Here is a 14238-nt window from a genome sequence, read left to right as displayed (position 1 = left end):
AAAAAAAAAAAAAAAAAAAGAAAACGTGAACATAAACAGGACTGTAGGAGAGAGTCGAGAAGATAGTATCAGCTAGAAACAGTTAAATAATGGATTGAGGACATGCCTTGTTCTGCAAAGTGCTTGCTACACAAGCATGATGCCCTGAGTTTGGTTGCCAGAACCCACGAACAAAACAGGGCAGAGTATTATGACAGTGTTGTAACACTGGGGAGGTAAAGACAGGCTGACACATTGAGCACATGGTCAGTTGGTTTAGCTGAGATGGAGACCTCCAGCTTCAGTGAGATACATTGTCTCACAGAATGGATGGAAAGTGGTCAAGAAAGGCACTCTTTAACCCCTTGCCTCTACATGCATGTGTGAACATATGTGCACAAACAGATTATATGTTATATAACTAAGGAATGGTCAGGGAAACTAGAAAGAACTGTGGGAAAGTAACTTAGCAAAATCTAAAGATGTTATTAGAAGCCAGGCGTGGTGCATGCCTGGGAGTGGGTCATCCCAGGGATGCAGAAAGAGTAGGAATTCAAGAAAAACCTGAGATCCATATCAAGTTCAAGTCCTCTGGTGTCAAATTTTGGTTATCAACGTGAGCACATCTCGATTAAAGCAACCCCCAAGCAGCTGGTCAGAGGAAGATTTTCTTCATTGATTTCTTTGAAGCAGGAAGACCCACCCTGAATCCAGATAATTTGAGGTCAGAAGACTCACTGTAAATCTGGAAACTTCTGGTGGCAGCCCACATAAAAGAACATGGAAGAAGGACTCCTTTGCCATTTGTCTGCTTGCTCTCACTCTCATTGGCAAGTATATGTGTCCTGTTGCTGAGGCATGCCTCAGCATGGTATTAGAGCCTGCTTCTCCATGAATTTATATAGACTGAAGAGTAGCAGATCGATCTGTAGGAATTCCTTGTGACTTTAGCACAAGAGTGAATGTACTGAGAAATCTAGTCTTGTGAACTGAACAAGTAGCAGATTTTCTGCATTTCCATTGGAAGGTAGCCATTTTAGAGCCACAGAGACCTCTGTGGGGCTGTGAAAGGCAGCCTGTTTTGGTATAATGGGGCTTGCTCCAGCGACCCAGTCGAAGACTCTACAAGAGACAGAACAGTGAGCCATGTTCCCAGAGACAAGTGCCTGACACCACAGAGCCCCCATCTCCATAATTCTGTGACTATAAGTCATGCAGACAATGTCCCAAGCTTTTGACACTCTGGCTAGACTCCACTCCCACAGTTGCCTAACTATAGCCAGGTATGCTCCTCCCCACAGTTACCTGACAACAGCAAGATAGCCCAGCTCTACTATAAAAGGAGCTGCTCAGCCCTTCCTCACTCTCCTTAAGCTCTCACCTTTCTTACTCTTCTCTCTAGCTCTCATTCTCTCTATCCCTTCACCATCCTTTCCATGTGGCCATGGCCAGCATCTCTCTCTCTTTCTATTTTTTCTCTGTCTCCCTGCCTTTCTACAATAAAGCTCTAAAAACATAGACTGTCTGCTCATCAAGGCCCACAGTGTTTGAATGATGGGATAGGCTTTCCCCTAAAGAGCCATGTCTAACCTCCAGGTGGACGTCCTTCCTGTACTCCAGCCATGGACCAGACCAAGGACTCTCGCCCATGTGGGAACCACCCAGCGCTCCCTCCCTCACTACCCTCTCCTCCCTTAGGCCCCGGGACTGACCGAGCCACCCCTGGGGCCCCCATTTTGTTCTCAGGTCTTCCGCGGTGTCCAGTGGTGTCTGGGATGCCTGAAACAGAGAACCTGGTACCTAAGGCTGCCCCTTGTCCACCCACTGGAGTGCTGGGGTTCCATGGCTTCATGCAGCCAGACACCCATCCGGGGCCCTCATGGAAAGCATGCAGCAGTTTTCCCTGTCTACCCGCCCAGAGCACTGGAACTCTGGTGGGACACAGGTTTTCTCCCACTCCCTTTGTTCCCCCATGCCCACTTCTCAGCAGACCACAACTTATAAGTTACTTTACTAAATTTCTGTGTGGGGTGTGTGTGTGTGTGTGTGTGATTATTGTTGGGGTCTGGAATTACTGCACAAACAACTCAGACACTGATCTCAGGCAACTAGGGATGGTTTATTGAGTGCCACACCCTAAGATCAGGGACATGATTCAGGCTCAGGAGTAACCCTGTGTTAAGGTACTACAGGGCTTTTTAAGGCTGTGATTTACAAACATCTGTTTGTGCCAAATTACTCCACCAGTCAGGATATAGGGATAAGGGAATCTCCTTAGGAACATGTCTTTGTTGTACACTTAATTCTTCTCCCTTTGGTTGGGGTGTGCAACTGTGGCAGGGCACTTGCCTTGCCTAACATTCATGTCTTAATTTGCCAGCTGGGATGTCAGTTGCCCACATGCCTGTTTCTTTCTGCCAAGTAGGATGTCAGATTCCAAGGAGGTCTTGGGAACTTAAACTTTACTCAACCACTACTCAAAATGGAAGTCTTATTCCAAACAGTTTTTTTATATTGATGCAGGTGTCTCTCTTATGTTGGGGGCCATCCCAGGAGCAGCTTATACCATAAAAGCTTATACATAAGTTCAGGAAGTGCTGCTGGGTGGTTGGTTTGGGTCCAAGCTTATTGTGGGTAACTATAAAAATCAGTTCTCATGACTTCTACCATGATTAATTTCCAAGGGCACAAAACAGAACAGAATATGTAATCCAGTTGGGCATAAGAAAGTTTCCTAGTAACAGCAAATACAACATATACCAAGTTTCCTTATAATATTAGTAAAAGCACAAAATGACAGGCTAGCCAGGTAACAGTTACCTAGGCCTTACCTTTTTACCTAGACCATAAATTCTTCCTAGGCCTTAATATTTTACCTAGGCCTTAACAATTGTGTGTGTGCGCGTGTGTGTGTTGGGATTGATCTTGCTTAAACAATAACTTCCTTGTCAGCCATACATGCTTACTGGCACAAAGTCTTGGTCTCTGTGTGAAAGTACCAGTCCAGCTTTGTACAGATAGATATAGATCTTGAAGCCAGCTGAGAACAAATATCTATAAATCTTGTGGACAGGTGCCTAGTAACCCATTCTGTTCTGTTCTTTCAGCTGAAATTTTTTACCCAGCCAACATCCTGTTCTTGAGAACACACACTTTTCCCAGATACAAGGCAACCCTCCATACCCCCTCACCCTACATACTGCTTCTACCAGTATATAACCTGTGTGGGAAAAATAAAAATATGTCAGCTTGATCAGACCTCCTGACTTGCTGTCCATTCTTCACCGTCTCTTGTCCTCCATTCTCTCCACAGGTGATTTCCCCATCCCTGTCAACTGTCACACAGGTTAGGACATATATGTGTGTGTGTGTGTGTGTGTGTGTGTGAGAGAGAGAGAGAGAGAGAGAGAGATCAGATTATATACATATATGTATATATGTTTAATCAGATTTTATGCATATTATCAGAAGCCAAGTGTAGTGACACATACTATAATATCAGCTATTTCAAGGTCTTCTTGGGATGCATAGCAAGTTCAAAGCCAGCCTCAGCAACTATGTAGAAATAAAGAGCAAGGCTAGATGATTCTCAGTGGAGGAATACTTGTCTAGCATATCAAGATTAGTAAAACAGTAAAAATATGTGAGAAACAGATGAGATGATAACTGATCAACTACATTCTTGTATAGAAGATGTAAATTCCAGAAAGAAATCAGGAGAATTATTAAATAAATAATAAAAGGTAATTTCCTAGACTGATAAGAGACTCAAGTGTATGAATGAAAAGGTTACTAACTATCTCATACAATGGCAAAGGAAACACCTGAATAAGAACCATTTAGGGAATTTGTATTTCTTTCTCTTTTGTTGGGGTGGGGGTATTTATATTGCTAAAGATGAGAGAAGGATCTCAGAAAAACATTCAGAAGCTCCACATGTGCTAGCAAGTGCTGTAATTCTTGCACTCAAGAGTCTGAGACCAGAAGGAACCCGTGAGCTTGAAACTGGCCTGACATCCTGTTTCAGAAGAAAAAGTACCAAAATGAAAGCAACTCTCAGCACTAAAGAAAAGTCTTACTGGATCACACAGCATTAACCATATTCCAAACTATTCAAAAATGAAATACTCATGAGGTTTCATTACTCCTCTGAGGTCCTGACAAATCCCGCAGATACTGTAACCTCCAGCACTAACTGGTGGTTCCCCTGCTTCTGCAGCTTGACTTTTAGTTGCTCACATATCTTCTTCCTGTCTTCACTAAAGGTCTACCATGAGATCCTGTGTCAGACAACAAAACGAAACACAAGCAAACAAACAACAAAGAAGAGGCTGGACCAGGAAGATGTCTCCATGCATCAAGTTACCTGTCACCAACATAGTGCCCTGAGTTTGATATCTGGAACCCAGAGGATGGATGGAAAGAACCAACTCCCACAACCTAACCTTTAGTCTCTCTCTATGACCTGGCATATGCGCTGGCTAATTTCATGTTAACTTGACACAAGCTAGAGTCATCAGAGAGGAGGGGGCCTTAGTGAGAAAATACTACTTTAAATTTTTTTGTAAGGCATTTTTCTTAATTAGTTATCAATGGGAGAGAACCCAGCCGACTGAGGGTGGTGCTACCCATGGGCTGCTCATCCTGAGTTCAATAAGACAGCAGGTTGAGCTAGCTTGAGGTAGCAGACAAGTATCACCCCTCCATGACCTCTACATCAGCTTCTTTCTCCAAGTTCCTGCCCTGAGTGAGTTGCTGCCCTCATTGCTTTTAATGAATAACTGTTAAATGAAACTGTGAGCAAAATAAACCCTCTCCTCCACAAGTTGCTTTGGTCATAGTGGAGAAACTTTAATTAAGATACATGTGCGCGCGTGAGCACAACACAAATGCACACACACACACGCACAGTAAAAATAAGATTTATAAATATTTTTCAGGAAAGAAAAAGGTTGGCAGCAGATAGTCAGATATAGATGTTAGTGGAGAACTCTTTGTCTTTGCTCATGCTGTGGTCTGAATGTGAAATGCCCACATAGGCAGTTCATGGTTTGAGAATTTGGTTTCCAGATGGTGACACTACTGGGTAAGAGTTTGGATCCTATGTAATTCACTATATAAACAAACTCAAAGACAAAAAGCACATGATCATCTCATTAGATGCCGAGAAAGCATTTGACAAAATCCAACATCCATTCATGATAAAAGTTTTGGGAAGATCAGGAATTCAAGGCCCATACCTAAACATAACAAAAGCAATCTACAGCAAACCAATAGCCAACATCAAAGTAAATGGTGACAAGCTGGAAGTAATCCCACTAAAATCAGGGACTAGACAAGGCTGCCCACTTTCTCCCTACCTATTCAATATAGTATTGAAGTCCTAGCCAGAGCATTTCGACAACAAAAGGAGATCAAGGTGATACAAACTGGAAAGGAAGAAGTCAAAATATCACTATTTGCAGATGATATGATAGTATATATAAGTGACCCTAAAAATTCCACCAGAGAACTCCTAAACCTGATAAACAGCTTCAATGAAGTAGCTGGATATAAAATTAACTCAAACAAATCAATGGCCTTTCTCTACACAAAGGATAAACAGGCTGAGAAAGAAATTAGGGAAACAACACCCTTCTCAATAGTCACAAATAATATAAAATACCTTGGTGTGACTCTAACTAAGGAAGTGAAAGATCTGTATGATAAGAACTTCAAGTCTCTGAAGAAAGAAATTAAAGAAGATCTCAGAAGATGGAAAGATCTCCCATGCTCATGGATTGACAGGATTAATATAGTCAAAATGGGTACCCTGCTGAAAGCAATCTATAGATTCAATGCAATCCCCATCAAAATTCCAACTCAATTCTTCACTGAGTTAGAAAGGGCAATTTTCAAATTCATCTGGAATAATAAAAAACCTAGGATAGAAAAACTATTCTCAACAATAAAAGAACCTCTGGTGGAATCACCGCCCCTGACCTAAAGCTGTACTACAGAGCAATTGTGATAAAAAAATGCATGGTACTGGTACAGTGCAAGACAGGTAGAACAATGGAATAGAATTGAAGTCCCAGAAATGAATACATACACCTATGGTCACTTGATCTTTGACAAGGGAGTTAAAACCATCCAGTGGAAAAAAGACAGCATTTTCAATAAATGGTGCTGGCACAACTGATGGTTATCATGTAGAAGAATGTGATTTGATCCATTCTTATCTCCTTGTACAAAGCTAAAGTCTAAGTGGATCAAAGACCTCCACATAAAACCAGAGACACTGAAATTTATAGAGGAGAAAGTGGGGGAAAGCCTCAAAGATATGGACACTGGGGGAAAATTCCTAAACAGAACAGCAATGGCTTGTGCTGTAAGATCAAGAATTGACAAATGGGACCTCATGAAATTGCAAAGCTGTAAGGCAAAAGACACTGTCAATACGACAAAAGGCCACAAACAGATTAGGGAAGGATTTTTACCAATCCTAAATCTGATAGGGGACTAATATCCAATATATAAAAAGAGTTCAAGAAGCTGGACTCCAGAAATTCAAATAACCCCATTAAAAATGGGGTACAGAGCTAAACAATGAATTCTCAAGTGAGGAATACCGAAGGCCTGAGAAGCACCTGAAAAAATGTTCAACATCCTTAATCATCAGGGAAATGCAAATCAAAACAACCTTCAGATTCCAACTCACCCCAGTCAGAATGGCTAAGATCAAAAATTCATGTGACAACAGATCCTGGCACGGATGTGGAGAAAGAGGAACACTCCTCCACTGCTGGTGGGATTGCAAGCTTGTTCAACCACTCTGGAAATCAGTCTAGCGGTTCCTCAGAAACTTGGACATAGTACTACCAGAAGATCCAGCAATACCTCTCCTGGGCATAGATCCAGAAGATGTTCCAACTGGTAATAAGGACACATGTTCCACTATGTTCATAGCAGTCTTATTTATAATAGCCAGAAGCTGGAAAGAACCCAGCTGTCCCTCAACAGAGGAATGGATACAGAAAATGTGGTACATTTACACAACTGAGTGCTACTCAGCTATTAAAAACAATGAATTTATGAAATTCTTGGGCAAATGGATGTATCTGGAGGGCATCATCCTGAGTGAGGTAACGCAATCTCAAAAGAAGTCACTTGATATGTACTCATTGATAAGTGGATATTAGCCCAGAAACTTAGAACACTTAAGATACAATTTGCAAAACACAAGAAAATCAAGAAGAACGAAGACCAAAGTGTGGATACTTCATTCCTCCTTATAATAGGGAACAAAACACCCAGGGAAGGAGTTACAGAGACAAAGTTTGGAGCTAGGACAAAAGGATGGACCATCCAGAGACTACCCCACTAGGGGATTCATCCCATAATTAGCCTCCAAACCCAGACACCATTGCGTATGCCAGCAAGATTTTGCTGACATGACCCTGATATAGCTATCTCCAGTGAGGCTATGCCAGTGTCTGGCAAATACAGAAGTGGATGCTCACAGTCATCTATAGAATGGAACACAGGGCCCCCATAGGAGGAGCTAGAGAAATTACCCAAGGAGCTGAAGGGGTCTGCAACCCTATAGTTGGAACAACAATATGAACTAACCAGTACCCCCAGAGCTTGTGTCTCTAGCTGCATATGTAACAGAAGATGGCCTAGTCAGCCATCATTGGGAAGAGAGGCCCCTAGGTTTTGCAAACTTTATATGCCCCAGTACAGGGGAATGCCAGGGCCAAGAAGTGGGAGTGGGTGGGTAGGGGAGCAGGGCGGGCGGGGGGAGGGTATAGGGAACTTTCAGGATAGCATTTGAAATGTAAATAAGGAAAATATCTAATAATTAAGAAAAAAGAGTTTGGATCCTTTAAGAGGCGGGGCATGGTGAAGGGAGTGGGCCACTGGAGACTCTATAGCCTAGTGCCAGTTCCTGTTCCCTTTCACTGTCCCCTTGCTGCTGATGCTCTGTGAGTAGCTGGCTTCCTGCTCCTGCCAAATCTTCCGTGCCACCTTGAGATACAGATCTTCAGAGTGTAAGCCAGAATAAGTCTTCTTTTCTGTGAACTGCTTTTGTCAGGTTTATTTTATCTCAACAACAGAAAAGGTAACTACAGGCTGTGCTAGGGGAAATGAAAGTAACTAAGCCTAGCCTTAGTCTGTCAAGGCAGGGCCAGATCCTTCTCTACAGGGAAGGAGCAGGAAGCTAGAGTTGGGTAACTGTGTCTATAGATAAGAACATGACCTTTGTCTCATAATTATGAAGGAGACTGTAAGTGTGTATGTCAGGGATGGCAGGGATGCATCAGGAGACAACTGTAGAAATAACTAGTCAAAGCGCTGAGATGCCTGGGGATTGACAGAACTCCAGGCAACCATTGCTGGGAGGGGTTGTACAGTAATGAGAACTCTTTACTGTGCATTAGTGGCATCAAATGTGTCACTACTGCAAGATAGAACCCTCCTCTAGGTGTTATATGAAAGAGTATGCTTTGTTTGAAAGTCTCATTTTATTTAGGTATGGCACATACCTGTTAATCCCAGAACCTGGAGGGCAGAAACAGGAATTGTTTCCATCAGATTGATTGGGTATATGCAGTAGCATGGGTGGCTGTGGGGGTGCGGTGACATTTTTCTTGGTTGGAAATTGATGCAAGAGGGCAGTGGTGCCACCTCTGGGCTAAGTGTGGCATCCTGGCACAAACCTTTAATCCCAGCATTCCGGAGGTAGAGGCAGGAAAATCTCCGACTTTGAGGCCACCCTGATCTACAGAATGAGTTCCAGGACAGCCAGGGCCACACAGAGAAAGCTTGCCTTGAAAATCAAAATAAATAGATAATTAAAACCAGAAAGAAAGCAAGGTAAGAAACCACAGAGAGTAAGCCTGTGAGCAGCATCCTTCCACAATCTCTGCACTAGCTCTTGCCTCCAGTTCTTCCAGCTTTGACTTCCCTTGCAGATGAACCACGCTTGGGAGGAGAAATAAACCCCACCGCTTGTGAAGCTTTGGTCATTGTGCTCATCATAAGAACACGAGAGCTGCCTCGAACACCCAACAACTGCTCGCCTTTCCCTTTTAGAAAATGGCTGAGTATGGGGAGTCCTCCGAGGATCGGATTTCTGAGATTGATTATGAATTTCTCCCCGAGCTCTCTGCTCTTCTCGGGGTGGATGCATTTCAGGTGGCAAAGAGCCAAGAAGAAGAAGAGCATAAAGAACGGATGAAAATGAAGAAAGGTTTTAATTCACAGATGCGCAGTGAAGCCAAACGACTAAAGACTTTTGAGACCTATGACACGTTCAGATCATGGACGCCACAGGAGATGGCAGCTGCTGGGTTTTACTACACAGGCGTGAAACTTGGGGTTCAGTGCTTTTGCTGTAGCTTAATCCTCTTTGGTANNAGCCTCAGGNAACTTCCCATAGAGAGACACAAGAAATTACGACCAGAATGTGANTTCCTTCTGGGCAAAGATGTTGGTAACATTGGCAAGTATGACATCCGGGTGAAGAGTCCAGAGAAGATGCTGAGAGGTGGCAAAGCAAGGTACCATGAAGAGGAGGCCAGACTGGAGTCCTTTGAGGACTGGCCATTTTATGCCCATGGGACATCACCACGTGTACTCTCAGCAGCTGGCTTTGTCTTTACAGGTAAGTGGATTCCATTTTGTGAGGTGTTTCTAAGGTATTTAAAGTTTAGGTTCCATTTTGTGAGCAATATTTTGTAAATGAGCATTCACTGATGAAGTGTGTTATATTAGACATAAGATGTAGTTCATTAAATTTCAAGGATAACAATTTTGCTTCTGCTTTAATATATATTTAGTGTAGCATTATTGGTTTGCTATATATCTATACATATACATACACACATGCAGCCATGTATTTGCCTGTGTATTAAAGTAAAATGTAACTTTTCTTCAAATATAGACCTTAAATGTACCAGCAGTGGGCTGAGGGTATGGCTGAGTGCTAGAGCACTTCTGTAGCCCCTACAAAGAACAGGTATGCTGGAGTCTGTCTTGTTCTGGTGAAGAATGGCCAGCTCCAAGACACAGCTGGTGCCATTGCCGGTCAGTCACACCCTTTCTTGCATCTGTAGGTAAAAGGGACACTGTGCAGTGTTTCTCCTGTGGTGGAAGCTTGGGCAACTGGGAAGAAGGAGATGACCCCTGGAAGGAGCATGCCAAGTGGTTCCCCAAGTGAGCTTCAACTGCTTTATTCTTAAAGTATCTCACTTAAATAAATGTTTTAAATGATTTATGCTACATGTGCACACAAAAGCATGCACTCGAGCACGTCTGTGTGTGTGTGTGTGTGTGTGTGTGTGTGTGTGTGTGTGTGTATACCACAGATCCCAAAAGAGGGCATCAAAGCTCCCGCATATGGGGTTACAGATGCTTGTGAGTTCAGTTCCTCTGGAAGAACAGCTATTGCTCTAAACCACAGGAGTCACCACTCCAACTTTAGCCAATTTCATGGTTTTGGTTTGTTTGTTTGTTTGCTTGTTTGTTTAATTTTATGTTCATTGGTGTCTTGCCCACATGTCTGTGTTGGGGTGTCAGAAGCCCTGGAATTGGAGTTAGAGACTGGTGTGAGCTGCCACGTGGGTGCTGGGAATTGAACCCAGGTCCTCTGGAAGAGGAGCCACTGCTCTTAACTTCTGAGTTATCTCTCCCAGCCCTCAGGATCAGGTTTTTAAAAAGCAAAACAAAACTAGAGAGCAAAGGGCCACATTCTTGGAGCTTCTCTTTGAGATTTATAACTCCCTTACCTGAATTAGGATAACTCTAGAACTTCTCAAGCAAGACTTTGTCAAAGTGTGAAAATTCTGAATCACTTAAACTTAAACAGCTCCCCCAGCCTTAGTTAATATCTTATATAGATTTGTGTGAGTGTGATGAATCTAGTGTGTGTTTGTATGGAGGGTATATGTGTATGTACATGTGTGGGCTTAGGAAGCCGAGGGCTGATGGAGGAGGGAATTTTCCTGATCATTTTCCCCTCATTTTTTTAAACCTCAAACCATTTTTATTGACACAGAAACACAATATTCTTGCCTACATGACACCACCCTCCCACTTACACACACACACACACACACACACACACACACACACACAATCTAGTCCTCTGTCCCTTCCTAGATCAGCCTGAGATGAACAGCTGGTGATGCCACCTAAGACTGTGTTGAGGTCCTGGCCCCTGCTGTTGCTAAGGTCTGAGGCCTGGAGCCATTTAGAGTCTGAGGGCTGTGTAGAGCTGGCCCCATATGTCACTAACTGCTGCACTTGAGAGAGCTGTCCTCGTCTCTGACTGGCTAGGGCAGTAGGGAGAGCAGCCTGGCACCTCTCTCAGGAAGCACAGTAGAGCTGACCTTGGTTTCATGGGTTGCGGATGAGCCAGCTCCAAGGGCATGAGCTTGGGAGAGCTGGCCTCACCCCTCACTGGCCATATGATAGTGTGGGGTCTCAGGTAAGATGCCCCCTCCCATCCACTCCTTGCTGCCTGGGTCAGGCTGGAGAGCTGGCCCTACTCCTAACCTGGGTAGCATGGGAGAGCTGATCCTGAGGTCATGAGAATGGGAGAGCAGTCCCTGCCCCTCACTGGCTGCAGCATGTGAGAGTGGGCCCTGCACATGGCCTGGGCAGCACAGTAGAACTGGCCCTGAGGATGTGTGAGAGCAGAAAAGCTGGCCCTGCCCCTTGCATTGGGTGGGCTAGCCAGGGCAGTGTTGGGGATCTCACCTTGGTGATGTGGGTGCAGGAGATCTGGCAGGCTAACCACCTAGCTCAGCTAGCACACACTCCCAGATCCAGGGCTTTGAGTTGGTCCAACCCAACATGTATTCCATCTATGAACTTCTGAATCATGTGAAGGGGCTGGTTCTGCAGGTCCAAGGCCGCAGGATCTCCAGGGCACAGAGCAATACCAAAATATCCCTGAGGAATCCTGGTGAGGATCTAGTACTCACAGTGTAGCAGTACTTGAAACAGACCAATGGCTCCTTACAGTGAACATTTGCAAGGAAAGATGTGTGGACCATAGGGCACACTATGGGACACACTATGACACATCACTGCTTCCACAACAAGCTTTTGTTTTCATTTTATTTTTTGATTTTCTCTTAGGAGGGCAGTTGCAAGGGCAGATACAAAGGGATAGGGACATAAGTGGGATTGGGGTATATGATTTAATATTCACAAAGAATCCATAAAAAGTTAACAAAAGTGCATCAAATAAAAAATTTTAAAAGTAAAAATGAACAAAAATGATTAACACATTAAAAATATACATTGTGATAGAGGACATGTCTATTACACTATTAGGAAAATGGTCAATTGTGCTTTTTGTTACAGATGTGAATTTCTTCAAAGTAAGAAATCCTCAGAGGAAATTGCCCAGTATATTCAAGGCTACAAGGGATTTGTTCATGTAACGGTAATTTACAACAGCCAACTTTTACCATAATCTTCTTACTACCTAATGTCAGAGGTGAGGTGTTTTGTTTGTTTATTTTTAAGATTTATTTTATGTATATAAGTATATAGTAGCTGTCTTCAGACACAACAGAAGAGGGCATCAGATCCCATTCCAGATGGTTGTGAGCCAACTTGTGGTTGCTGGGAATTGAACTCAGAACCTCTGGGAGAGCAGTCAGTGCTCTTGGCTTCTGAGCCATGTCTCCAGCCCACAAATGTTTTTGTTTTTGGTTTTTTTATGGTTTTTGTGACTTTCTTCCTTTCTCCTTCATCCTTCTGCCTCTTAACCACAGAGTGTGGGAAGGTTAGCCCATTGTCTTGCTATGCTAGAATCTTCTAGTTTCCTGTTGTTCTGTTTTGTTTTCTTGCTGGCTTTGGACTGGTTCTGCCTGTTTTTTGCTGAGAACATGGTGTGAAAAATCAGGAAAGAGGGCTCTTCTTCAGGAAAAAACAAAAATAAAAATAAAATAAAATAAAATAAAACACACACACACCTTGGTGAAGTTTCCCTAGATAGCACATTGTTTAACTGGCAGGTGCCTCTGAAGTTTGCTCTTCTCTGTGTCTTAATTCTGCACTAATTAAAATGCATCTGCAGTAGGTAATCTAGTTCTGTTTTTCAGCTGGGTGTTTTGTATGAGTGACCTTGTCTGTGGTTTCCATTTGGCTACAAGTATATAACACTCACTATTGTTTTGCACTGAATAAAAAATTTTCCAAGGGCTAGATAGATGGCTCAGTCGTTAAGAGAACTGACTGCTCTCCCAGAGGTCCTGTGTTCAATTCCCAGCAACCACATGATGGCTCACAACCATCTGTATTGGGATCTAATGCCCTCTTCTGGTGTCTGAAGACAGGTACAGTGCATATATGTACGTATGTATATATATATCCTTTTAATTATTTTCTACAATAGTAGCAATATAACCAAAATTAAAGGTTTGTTTCACCAACAACTCTGTTGCTCTAATAGAATTTCATCTTCAGTTGAAGCTCACACATACATGTATATTTTATAAATCAGTTTAAAAGACCTAATTTCTTTCCTCAGGGAGAACATTTTGTGAAGTCCTGGGTCAGAAGAGAATTACCTATGGTATCAGGTAAAACCTCAGACACTTTGTTTGTTTCTTTCTTGATTAGAAAGTAATTATCCCTGCCCTACCACTCACTGTTGCAGTAATTTCCAACCCAAAACCACAATTCCATTATTATATTTATGAGCTATAGGCCTAGACTGGGCAGATCTAGCACTGTACTAAATCGCTGTCCTCATCCACCCCCCAGCTATGAGACCCTTTGCTACGTGCAGTTTTTCCTGACCAGGAAGGTGGTTTTTTCCAGCCTTACTTCCTCCTCTTCCTCTGTCCCCTCGCCTCCTCCTTCTCTCCATCCCTGCCCCCACTTTCTCCTCCATCCACCTTTCTCCTTCACCGCCCAATCACAGCCTTTATTGACTAGTAAATGGGGAGAAAGTTCCCATGAGATCGCCTGAGTAAGAGAGCAACTGTTTTTCAGGGGGGTGGGGTTGGGAGGTTGGGGGGCAGCCTTCTTGAGCAAGCAGAATTAGCATCAAAATACAACCAGCATCAGGGCAACACACAACACACAACACACAACCCACAACACACAACACACAACACACAACCCACAACCCACAACCCACAACCCACAACCCACAACACACAACACACAACACACAACCCACAACACACAACACACAACACACAACACACAACCCACAACCCACAACCCACAACCCACAACACACAACACACA

At 43.3% G+C, this 14238-nt stretch overlaps 1 protein-coding gene across 3 annotated transcripts in view; it reads left to right on the top strand.

The window, feature by feature from the left end:
- Positions 1–14238, top strand: part of LOC110308704 (baculoviral IAP repeat-containing protein 1e) — a 420416-nt gene that overhangs the window by 351224 nt on the left and 54954 nt on the right. Inside the window, exons 1-5 of one of the 3 annotated variants that reach the window (XM_021181113.2) lie at positions 7921–8012; positions 8937–9628; positions 10080–10179; positions 12337–12418; positions 13511–13562. In XM_021181113.2, coding sequence (XP_021036772.1) covers positions 9061–9628; positions 10080–10179; positions 12337–12418; positions 13511–13562 — 802 coding nt within the window. In that variant the 5' untranslated portion in view covers positions 7921–8012; positions 8937–9060. Of the gene's footprint in view, positions 1–7920; positions 8084–8936; positions 9629–10079; positions 10180–12336; positions 12419–13510; positions 13563–14238 lie in introns of those variants that run through there. The other 2 variants (XM_029468287.1, XR_002379603.2) reach the window with 2 other exon arrangements.

The sequence above is a fragment of the Mus caroli genome, chromosome 13 (genome assembly GCF_900094665.2).
Source record: "Mus caroli chromosome 13, CAROLI_EIJ_v1.1, whole genome shotgun sequence".
In the NCBI taxonomy this organism is placed as follows: domain Eukaryota; kingdom Metazoa; phylum Chordata; class Mammalia; order Rodentia; family Muridae; genus Mus; species Mus caroli.
The sequence above is the reverse complement of the archived record's forward strand: the minus strand, read 5'-3'. Positions and strand labels throughout refer to the sequence as shown.